The 12,315-nt window shown below is 42.3% G+C and overlaps 1 protein-coding gene across 6 annotated transcripts in view; it reads right to left on the bottom strand.

The window, feature by feature from the left end:
* EPB41L3 (erythrocyte membrane protein band 4.1 like 3) overlaps positions 1–12,315 on the bottom strand; it is a 171,680-nt gene that overhangs the window by 41,479 nt on the left and 117,886 nt on the right. For all 6 annotated transcript variants that reach the window (XM_075533144.1, XM_075533145.1, XM_075533143.1 and 3 more), the window contains exons 7-8: positions 5,418–5,636; positions 4,967–5,054 (exon numbers count right to left, since the gene is read on the bottom strand). In XM_075533144.1, coding sequence (XP_075389259.1) covers positions 4,967–5,054; positions 5,418–5,636 — 307 coding nt within the window. The remainder of the gene's footprint in view (positions 1–4,966; positions 5,055–5,417; positions 5,637–12,315) is intronic.

Below are 12,315 nucleotides of genomic sequence, written 5' to 3' on the forward strand. Positions count from 1 at the left end.
ATAATAAAAACATTTCCTACATGGCTATAGTTTCCCCCCTCCTTTTTAAAGTGGACTCATTGCAAGTTGAACACTTTGCTGCTTAAACATTCAGTAATTTCCTAGGAATGCGCAGATGTTCAGAGGACGTCCGAGGTCACAGAGGCTCTGGAGAGAGGCCACGTGCAGTTATGCCTCCTGGATGCGTGTTCCGATGGATCTGGGTAAACTCTCTCTTGGGGGTGGCCTTGGCTGGGTAAAGAAATGGCAGAGAGCAGGAAGAAGCGAGGTGGTCTCCTGTGCGCATCTCCCTGATGCTCAAGACATGAAGGGTGGTGGGCTGATCACACACGGGAGGCTACTCTTGGGCCCTGGCTACATTCACAGGCAGGGGCTGTCCATTCCCTGGCTTCCTGGAGTCCCTGCAGCTCCGGCAAAAACAGCGGGCGGTGGGGGTGGTGGTGTAATGGGAGCCTGAAACAGGAGCTGCAGAGTCATCTATATTGTGGTATGAATATACTACATAAAAGCTTGTCAATGTAAGGCACCAGATGAACATTTCTAATACAAAGTAACTCTCTTGGTTCCCTTTTAAGGAAAAGGCAGGCTTACAGATAGAACATAAGTGGGTCAAAACAGAATCTTTTCTATCGGAAATGTATCACTCCATTAGAGAGCAAATTACTCTAGAGGAGTGGAACTCATTAACCAGAATATTACAGCTTCATAAAATGTGAGAGGAAGTCGGCATTGAGTAGAAGCTGCCTCCCATTTATCTGGGGCTCTAATTGGAAAAAGAGCAATTTGAAACACTATACCCAGGTGCTGACAAGTGCTGGACTGACTGACTGACCTTTCACATCCAGGATACAAATACCTGCCTCTGCCAAGCCCTGGGGTGGCAAGGGACCACGGAAGGAACTGCTGCTTGAACCACTTGTGGTTTGCAGCCCAACACATAACCACTCTGCCCCTCGGCCTCCCCCTGTAAGGTTAGCGCAGCCTTATCCGAGGGCTGGATACCCTGCTCCTCGTCTCTGCCTCGAGTGGGCTGTAGTAGGAACAAATGGCTTTAGTCTCGGTATCCCACTGGCATGGCCCAGGGTTCGGCACTTACCAACTTGCGTGTTTTTGAAAGAACAGTAAATGCAGAAAGAAAATGTCAGGAATCAATGAGATTTTAAATTAGGCAAGTCTTCATTTCATTCATCGAAAAGCAACAGCAGAAAAAATATTTTGATATCAAATTTGCTACCACCTTATAGTTTTAGAAAGCCTTTGTATTATAAGCAGTCAATTTTGGGGGGCTTTGTTTTGAAAGTAGTTGTTTGGGGGGGGGCATATGCATTCATTATCAATAAATAAAATTAACATTCTCTTCGGTGGGGGACGAGAGCCCTGGTGGCATAATGGTTACGCATTAGGTTGTGATCCTCAAGGCCTGCAGTTCGAAACCACCAGTCATTTCTCAGGAGAAAGACAGGCTTTCTACTCATGTAAACAGCTGCAGTCTTGAAAACTCACAGGAGCAGTCCTACCCTGTCCTACAGGGTCGTGATGGGTCAGCACTGACAGAGTGAGTGGAGAAAACTGAACAACTGGATAGCCGGTCCCCTTCTAATCTAGCATCCCTAAAATAAATACACGAGTAAGTACACAGTGGTCCTAACTCTCATTCCTTTCCAAACATCATCCTTTGTTATCCCTCAGCCCATGGGATTGTGGATTTAGATCTACATTTAAGAATCAAATGGAGTGAATCCAGGACAGATGATCCCTGCTGGACCAGTGGTGAGAGTGGGGATACCGGAGGGTGGAGGGAAGGTGGGGTAGAAAGGGGGAACCAATTACAAGGATCTACATATAACCTCCTCCCTGGGGGACAGACAACAGAAAAGTGGGTGAAGGGAGGGAGATGTCGAACAGTGTAAGATATGACAAAATAATAATAATAATTTATAAATTATCAAGGGTTCATGAGGGAGTGGGGAGCAAGGAGGGAAGGGAAAAATGAGGAGCTGATACCAAGGGCTTAAGTGGAGAGTAAATGTTTTGAGAATGATGAGGGCAACGAATGTACAATGTGCTTGGCACAATGGATGTATGTATGGATTGTGTTGTCTGAGCCCCCAATAAAATGATTAAAAACATAAAATAAATGGACATTGAGCAAAGTCCATTAAGTGAGAAACAAGCAGAGACAATCTTTAAGAAAAACACAACATTCAACTTTCAAATATGGGAACTAGTCATGTAAAGTAGGTATTTATTTATTGTTATCCAGTCTGATATCACACTTCAGAATGTTTAAATGAATCCTGAAGCTCAGGGCCTTTCGAGCCATCAGCAGACAGGAGCCAGCTCACTTGTACTTGGAAATCAGCTCTAATTCAATTCAGCAAATTTCCTTTTGAAATGATGGTGTAAGCCTGCATGAGAATATGGAGTCTGTAGCCAAATCATTTGTTATAATTAATATTTGAATGAAATCTTATAACAGGCTGAATGTTCACTTCCTTAGTTCTATCTCCATTTTTTTAAATTGGCATAATTTTAAATCATATTACTGAAAGAGAAAATCAGCCATATACTTTAATTCAGTAGCTCTAGCCATGCTAAATAATTTCACTTTTACTGATAGGAATGTTGATAGATCCTGAGTTGCATTTTGTTAAATGTATCACCTAATCTTTTATTTGTTTATTTATTGCTGGGCAGTAAGTGAATCAGCACGCATGATAGAATTAAAAATCAGCTGCAGAAAAAAAAAATCAGCTGCAGATTCACTAAAATTCTCAGATAACCAGCCTTTATCTTTTAGCCACTCAACCACCATGGAAAAAATCTTGAGAGAAAAAGAAATCTTAGTGTGTGGTCCAGAGAGCAGTTTTACTTCCACTATCCACAGAAGCTACAGATCAGAGACGTTCCTCCCACCGGTCTTCAAGATAAAAGATGCTTGCTAAAAGAGCCAGCTGAAACTGTTTTCATGTTTCAGCCCTGCACCCAAATTTAAGTCACTTGCCTGCCTGGACACCAGTAACTGCATGTTCTTTTGATCTCTAGTTGATTTAGCAACCGGAAGTAACATATACATTTTCATATAGAAGAGATCTTAAAGTCTATTCCTACACAACATGCTATTTTGTCAGTTCAAATTAGAGACGGGCCCATCTTTTATGCACATTGACCTTTCCAACATTGTTCAAATACCAGGATCTATCCCCAAGGTAGATGCTCTTTGCCGGTGTAAGTTCTCATCAAACCGTGTCTGCAATTCTGCTACTGTTTAAACAGGGAAGTCATCCCATGCTCATTCTCTATCGCTGGAACGTATACTGAGACTCTAGAAGTTTGGTATAAAATACAAGCTGCTGAAGACGAATGTGTGCATAAGTATGTCTGGTGAAGAAGGCTGATGGTGCCCAGCTATTGAGAGATATAGCGTCTGAGGACTTAAAGGCTTGAAAGCAAACAAGCGGCTATCTGGCCCAGAAGCAACAAAGCCCACATGGAAGCAACACACCAACATGTGTGATCATGAAGGGCCGAGGGGCCCAGGTTTCAAACAACAAAGGCGGGGGGGGGGGCGGAAATCACATCACTGTGAATGAGGGGAGTGCGTGTTGGGGACCCAATGCCCATCAGTAGACAGCTGGACATCCCTTACAGAGGGGTAGTGGGGAGGAGATGAGTCACTCAGGGTTCAGTGTAGCAACAATGAAACTCAAAACCTTCCTCTAGTTCTTGAACACTTCCTCCCCCCCAATTATCATGATCCCAATTCTACCTTGCGGACCTGGTTAGACCAAAGGATGCACAGCAGTGCAGCAGGGATCTGGAAACACAGGGAATCTAGGACGGATGAATCCCTCAGGACCAGCAGTGAGAGTGGTGACACTGGGAGGGAAGGAGATGTAGAAAGGGAGAACCAATCTCGGGGATCTACATGTAACCTCCTCTCTGGGGGATGGGCAATGGGAAGGTGGGTGAGGGGAGATACTGGGCAATGTAAGATAAGATAAAATAATACTTTATAAATTATTAAGGGTTCATGAGGGAGGAGGGAAGCGGGGAGGGAGGGAGGGGGAGGGAAAAAAGGAAAACGAGCTGATTCCAGGAACCCAAGTGGAAGGCGAATTTTGAGAATGATGAGGGCAACGAATGTATAAGGGTACTTTACTCAATTGATGTATGTATAGATTGTGAAAAGAGTTATATGAGCCCCAACAAAATGGTTTATTTAAAAAAATTAAAAAATATACAAGCTGCTCGATTTAGATTCTCCTAATGGGGGTCCTATTACAGCCTCATTGCTACTTCTTTCTTTCCATTATTCTGTGCCTACATACATCTTCAATATCTTATCAAACAACAATGACATCCTGAACCTGTTCATTTAAGTTGAACATTAAAAAAAAAATCTTACAATAATCTACTGGTCAGTTGTTTAGTTATTTAAACTCAACAAGGATGCACTTAATGCCTGGGAGATGTCCAGAAGCCTGAACAGTGCCTGGCACAAAACTGGTGTGATACTTGGCTCTTCCATGACCAATGCAGTTCAGACAGGCAGACTGCAAGGCACAAGGCATTCAGCAAAGATGGGGCGAGAAGAAGGTCTAGGGAGCACAAGGCACGTCCCCATAGAGTGGGAGACGCTCTTGTGACAGGTGAGATGGGACGAAGGAAGAGCTTTCGTGGTCGTCTTAACTGAATCAATGGGAAAGCTGGGGCTTTGCCTGTGCTCTCTTCCCGGGGAATGAGACCCCAATGGATGGAGTGTGAGTCATGTAGGGCCAACTCCTCAGTATTTTTAACAAAGTCAAATGTGCTCATTTACCATCAGCGAGGCTGAAAAGCAGAACACAGATTTGAATTCCCAACATTCATTTACTAAAAGAGAAAAAAACCACCAGCTTAGATCAGTGACAACAAACAACAACAAAGGTCGTATTAAGTAAAAGTTTGCAGCGAAAACACATACCTTGGCATGATGTAAATCAACCCCATACATGGAGAGTTTTTTGGCATTTTCTAGGAAATGCATCTCTGCTTCTGCTGGGGTCATTCCTCTGATAGGAGAACAAAACAAAACAAAAGGGTCACAATGCTGCTTCTGCTTTCCTTGACTGGGCTCTCGCCCTCCTCCCCACGAGGTCCCTTGAGAACTAAAAATAAGCCAGCACAGCACCACCACAGCACAGACCCCTGGGGCAGGGGAAGAGGAGAACACAAAAGAACAGGTTTGGAAGAAATCCTTACAAGGAACTCCTGAATAAGAGAGGTTATCCATTTCAAGATATTACCAGGTAAAGACTCAGTAGACGACTATTCTTAACTTACTGAAGTACATGCTGGGAATGAGTTTGTACCCATGATGTTTCTCATCAAAGAAACCAAAATGCAATGTGCCCAAGGCACATTCTGCAACTCACCTGTGGCTCTTGTGCAGTTCGATCACTTTGTCTTCCAGTTCTTTCGTGTGGTTTGGTGCGAAGCGGAATTCGCTGATGTAGTCATTCCCACACTCGTCAGGGTCATAGTCCCCCAGCTCCGACTGCACAGTGTAAGAGCCCAGCAGGGCAAGAGTGACAAAGGAGCAGGGCAGCCGTCCAGACACAATGTCATCTCGCAACTGTAAGCAGAGGTAGTACCTTCCAGAAGCCAAATGCAAATTAAAAAGCTGATGTCAGGACAGAAGGAAAGAACACTCAACACGCACGGTGCTCACAAACAGGCCCTCCTCCTCAAAGCTGCTCACCAGGCAATTTTTTCACATTTATATTTTGATCCATATGTAAGAAAAAAAACCCTTAGTTATAAAACATACTATTTAAAGACATGTAAATATAAAACACGATTAATAAAATACAGAGCAAGAGGAACCTAAAGGTGTATTCCTCTAACACATTAGTTTTTGTTGTTGTTGTTTTAGGTTAAATCAACACATTTCCTCAAATCTTTGGTTACAATAATTAAAAATTTAAAATATGTTTATTATATACAATTATTAGGCTCCAAAGTACATTAAGGAGGACTCATTTTGATATCTCCATTAAAGGAATAATGAGGTGATAAAGTAATTTGACAGCTATGCCATATAAACTCTGATCTTTGTTCTGCATCCCTGAGGAGACACATCTCCTTACAAAGAAGCGGCAATTTTATCTCTTTTAAGTTATCACTTTTTGATTTAATTAAATGGCTAGAATCAGATAGAAAGACTCACTGTGAAGAAGTATTACTTTAAACCTGAGAACATCATCATTACCAGGAGAGTTTTAAACTGGGAGAATGTAACGTTAATTTTCCCAAGATGTAACATTTTAACATTAATTTTCCCAAGATGTAACCAAACTCCCTCCATTAGGAAATGACTTGTTCTCTTCGTTATTTAGTTTCAACCTCCAGAGAAAACCTCAAGGTAAGTGTTAACATGGACGAGTTTTAATAATGCCTATTACAGGTCTCCGGTGTGGGTTTGATAGTGAACTTCTTGGGATCAGGATACAAGCTGGTGCCCTGGAGAGACACTTTGCCCAATCCCTGTGCAACAGAGACACCCCCGAACCCCAAACTGATGGAAACTCAGACAACAGATGGGAATCTTGGATCTCTGAGCATCAAGCAAGAGGATGAAGAGTTGTGTGAAACACTGACTGGAAAGAGAGGGAGCACAAACACAGCGGCTGGGGAGGGATGGGGCAGGGACACACACTGCAGGGCCGCTGAGAGAGCCAGACAGAAATACACCTCATGGAATCCCTACTGGGACAGAGATAATGTGGGCAGATGCCAAGTGCAACAGTGTATACCCAGCACACGTCCCTCAAATTGGATGACTAAATGAGAGCATTTCCAGAGAAACAAAAATTAAAGGAATTTGTGAAACCAGACCACGCTTACAAAAAATTCTTAGATTGAGTCCTTTGGACAGAGAACCTGAGATTGCGACACATGACAACATAACTTGGAAACCAACCCAGAAAAATAATTCTCAAAACTAAAAAAAATTCCAGTCACAAATTCATATCCATCATTAACTACAATGAATGCCAATGCACTAACTGTATCCGCCAAGAGAAAGAGAGCGGTAGAATTGAGAAGAAATAAGGCCCATCAATGCTGCTTACAAGAGGCCCATCTTAAATACAAAGACTAATATAAATGAGAAATTACAGGGTGGGAAGAAATATAACAAGCTAATGGCCAGCAAAAAAAGTACAGCAGTGACAATATTAATTTCTGACATAAGGAAGGGCAATGAGTAATGTTTAAAGTCATTCCGAAGAAGACATAACCATAGGAAATATCCATGCACCCAAAGTGCCCTAAAATACCTAAAGCCAATCTAACAGGACTGAAAAAAGAAACGAATCGATAACATTAATAGCAGGAAATTTTCACAACCACTTTTAATTAAGGACACAACTAGAAATATATACATCAAAGACACAGAAAATCAATAAACTTAACCTCTTAGACATATATATCAAACACTGCACACAACAAAAATGTAAGTCTTTTCAATGTCCATGGATCATTTCCCACAATCAACCACAAAGAAATTATCAATAAGCTTAGAAACAATGAAACAACACAAAGCACCTTTTTTGAGCCCCAGGGTTATCAAATTTGAGTGCACACATCAAAAAGAAGGCTATGGATGTGACCTCAGAGCCCACGGCGCATTGAGGGACTCACATAGGAAATGAGCCTCCAGTGATCCCCTCTATCCATATTTGGGGAATGGGAGGAAAGCGGTTACTAAGCAGAGTGCATTGGAGAGATGAGTACAGAAGATCAAAGGGATAAACCCAAGTTGAACAATTAAGACTTTCTCAGTTGATGCTCCCTCTGATGTATGCTGAGACCTGGTCTGGTTTTCAACATTTTCTGTATTTTTCTTTATTCATATTAGGGTGTATCTTAGAGGTGTTATGTCATTGGGGGGTCACCCTCTTGAAGTTGCATGATATGTTTTTCTAGTTTTCGGTATATGGAACTCAGGATTGGTGAACCTACAGGGACAGCAAATAAATAAGGTTTTTTGTTTGTTTTTCAGGGGGTAACAGACATGGTGGGGGTGTAAAAGGGAGACGATATCAAGGAGTTCAGGAAGGAAAACAATGTGTGGAAACTGATTATGGTAGCAGTTGTACAATACTGCTTGACATGGTTGAACTATGGAATGATACATGTATTAACTCCCAATTAATAATAAATAAAAAACAACACACACATACACACACAAAAGAGCAAAAATAAATACTACGAGGATATACCCCCCCCAAAAAAACACTGAAAAAAGCTCCACTGGGTGGAGCTTTCGCAGTCCACATTTTCCCTGCTCAGCAAGCATCCAGCATCCAGCATTCAGCGACTCGCTCTGAGTTCGTGCACCCAGTGGCATCGCCTGGGAAAGTTCTCTCTGGTTACAGTGAATTCGAATTTCCTCATCAAAGCAGTTTTGCTTGAACCTCACTTTTTTGTAATTGGCTGACTTAAGAGAACAGTGTGTGGCTGTGAAGTTTTGTTTCCTGCTAGGGGAAAATGCCACAGAAACTGTTGTGATGTTGAACACGGCTTATAAGGATAGCACTAGGGGGGAAACTTGAGTATATGAGTGGTTTTCTCATTTCAAAAAAGGTGAAATGTCGATTGATGACAAGCCTCATTCTGGGCACCCATCAATTTCCCGACATTTTGACTTATAGTGCATTTGGAGTTCTTTCCCCAGATCAGCTTGTTAATAAAGCTTTCTATTTAGAGGTTCTGAAAATATAGTTTAACCGTGTGTGACCAAAAAGGCCTGATTTATGGCAGACAGGGGACTGGTTTTGCCACCACAACTATGTACCTGCTGCTTATGCAGCCATCTCAGTGCACCAGCTCAAGGCAAAAACAGCATGCCTCTCTTGCTCCACACACCTGACCTTGCTCTGTGACTTCATTTTGTTCTCGTGAATGAAGAGGGACATGAAAGGACAGCGATTTGACGACATAGAAAAGGTGAAGAAAAAAACGAGGGAGGTGCCGTCAGCCATCCAAAAAGATGAGTTTGAAAAATGTTTCCAAGAATGGAACCACAGATTTGACACATATATTGAGTGCAATGGAGAATATCTTGAAGGGGTTAAGGTTGCTTCGTAAAAGCAAAAACATAGCTTTTGGGGAAAAAGAGTCCCATTTTGGGAGGTGCCTCCTCATAAGCAGCCACAGGCCCTGGAGAAGGACGGATGTCTGGTAAAGCAGAGGGGCAGCGAAAAGGGAAGGCCTCCCACAAAATGGATGGACACAGTGGCTGCAGCACTGCGCTCCGGCAGAAGAACAATTGTGAAGAGGGCGCAGAACTGGGCGCTCTTTTACTGTGTGGCACAGAGGGCTGCTGAGAGGTGACCAACTCCATGGCACCCGTCTTCATCATCATCATCATCATCATCAACAAACCACTGCTCTTTCACACAAACGACTGAAATTACTCAGTGAAGGAAAGGCAATCTCTTCAACAAATAATAATGGAGAACCTTGATATCCACTGGCAGATTATTGAGGCCAGGTCAACTCCTCAGCCCATCTACAAAAGCTAACTCAAGATGGATCGAAGAACTCAATGTGAAAACATAAAGCTAAAATGGTCACAAAAAAAGGACCAAACTTAGGGGTCCCTAATTTATAAACAAAAATGCACAGGCAGCAGAAGTGAAACTAGCTGACTGAGAGCTTCTTAAAGTTTCAAAAGACTTCTCCAAAAGAGTAAAAATAGAACTCAAATATCGGGGAAATATTTTCTATCTGGCAATGACATAGCCAACAGGAGACTAATCTCTACAATTTATACAAGCATCAATAGCTCAACAATGACAAGGTAAATAATTCAAATGAAAAACGGACAAGACAGGAACATACACTTAGTAAGAAAGATATGTGGGCAATCAATAAACCTAAAGAAATGCTCATAAGCTTCAGATGGTAGAGAGATACAGACCAAAATCACAATGAGACATCGCCCAGCAATACCAGTGCAGCTGAGAACACTAAATGCTGGTGGGACTGAACAATGCTGCAAGGGCTACGGAAAACAGTAGGGTGCTTCCTTCCAAGGTTACGGAGAGACATACCATTCGATACAGCAATTCCTTTACAACCCCGAACCAAACACTGCCACTGAGTCATGCCGACCTACTCGACTCACAATGACCCCACAGGCTAGGGTTCGAGATTGTGACTCTTCATGGGAGTGGAAAGCTCCCTATTTCTCCCATGTCACAGGGCTCTGTTAGCAACTCCCTTAGAAGGCATTTATTTTAAAGAAGAATCACACACAAAAAGATGTAAGTACACCGATGTTCACCACAGCAGTATTCACAATGGCACAAAAATGAAGAGAACCCAAGGTTCTATCGACAGATGAACGGATAAACTGGTATGTGCACACAGAATACTATGCAAGGTTAAAGAATAATGAAAAGTCCCCCATACCTCTCATAATAACATGGATGAGCCCGAAGAATCGTATGCTAAGTGAAATGAGTTATAGCAAAAGGACAAAGACAGTCTTAATCCACTAGTATAAAAATGACAAGGGAAGGTTTGCACATAGGGAAAAAAATCTTTGATGTTACTAAGGATGGGAGGGGAAGGGAACTCAGTAGCCACAGACTAGATCCGTATTATTTTGGCTGAAAGCGTGATCACCACCACATCGCTAAGAAAAGGATGACAAAGGGAGATGTCCATGAGCCACAAATAATATGGTAAATACTATTACATGCATAACCCCGCATTCTCAGTAGGAAGGAGCATTAATCTCTAAGCAGATAAACATTGCCAAACAGGCAAGACAAACAGGTATAATTGGGGAAAAGGACAATGCCCATAACCACACATAGGCTTGGCAGACACCAATTTTTACAGACATATTTGTATGAGGTATAAATGGGCAAAATTGTGTAAACTTCTTAGTTACAACCTGATATCTTGAGAGTGTAGGAACTGGGTTTAGAAGCATAGCACCCTAGGAGGGTGAGACATTAAGTTCAACTGGCATAGTCTAGTTGGCAAAGGCAACAATTTTACATTCTACTTTGGTGAGTAGCCATGGGAGACTTCAACTCTTGCAAGCAGCCACCTAGGTAGAACTATGGTTTTCCTGTCTGGAGTAAAGAACAGTACAGAAAACCAGAGCAACAGATAGTGCCCAGCTATCACTGCTGACCACTCGGAAAGGGGTCACATAGAGAGGCCTGGACAGAGTGGGAGAAAAATGCTGAACAAAATTCAGAACCATAAAAAGACCAAGCTTACCAGAGACGGGTAGAACCTGACACAATGGCCCTTAATCTTCAGACCTGGAATTGAACTCATTTCCATGGCTCAGCTTTCAGTCAGACAATGGATGGGATGAAAGAGCACCACCAGGGAGGCACATGGTCTTAGAACAAGGAACCATGTAAGAACAAAGGGGGAGCATTTGCCCAGAGATAAAACTCACAAGGAGGAACTGGATACAAAAGAAAGATGAATGAAAACAGTTGACACAGGAGAAAAGTGCAAAGAATGCTAATACACCGTGGGGAGCAAAATCAATGCATTGAAACAAAATGCATATCAAGTGTTGAGCGGATAACCAATCAGCTCTGTAAACTTTCACTAAATGACAATTAAAAATTTAAAAATAAGTAAACACACCTGTACTGTTTATGTAAGAAGTGAACTGTCATCTGCTAGAGCAGACAATGTCTAAAAGTCCCCTGTAAGCATGATTTTGAGCTAGTGATAGAAGTAAACACCATATAATTGACAGACAAAAATTCTCCTTTAACAGGCTCTGAAAACAATTAGATGTAGAAGGAACATGCACCAATTTAGCAAATGACGGGATGCACATGCTTCGCAGGGTGTGAATTCAAAGGTCATAATCGAAACCTCCCAGTCATCAAGGTGCGTCAGCTCTGTCCTATAGGGTTGCTGTGAGTGGAACTGATCCGATGACACAACAGCAGAGGCTTGATAACAACTATTTACCTGGAGTTGAATGGTTTCTGAAACCAAGTACCTTTAAATAAGGAATTATATGGACAAACGTTCTCTGCTTTCATGCAAATATAAAAGAGATTCTGGAACAAGTTTCTACCTTTTCCCTGGTATGGCTGGAGGTGTGATTTTCATTAAACCCAGTGATTTTGAATCGTTCTGAGTAACCTCACTTTTCTGAAACCTACTAGAAAGGATGTCAGGCTGACAGAGAACAGCCAGGACACAGCGCACGTCTGCTCGGATGGCTGTGACCAACCGAGCAGGGTGGCCGGGGCTCTTGGGCAGGATGCGAGG

This window comes from Tenrec ecaudatus, chromosome 15, assembly GCF_050624435.1.
Source record: "Tenrec ecaudatus isolate mTenEca1 chromosome 15, mTenEca1.hap1, whole genome shotgun sequence".
Taxonomy (NCBI): domain Eukaryota; kingdom Metazoa; phylum Chordata; class Mammalia; order Afrosoricida; family Tenrecidae; genus Tenrec; species Tenrec ecaudatus.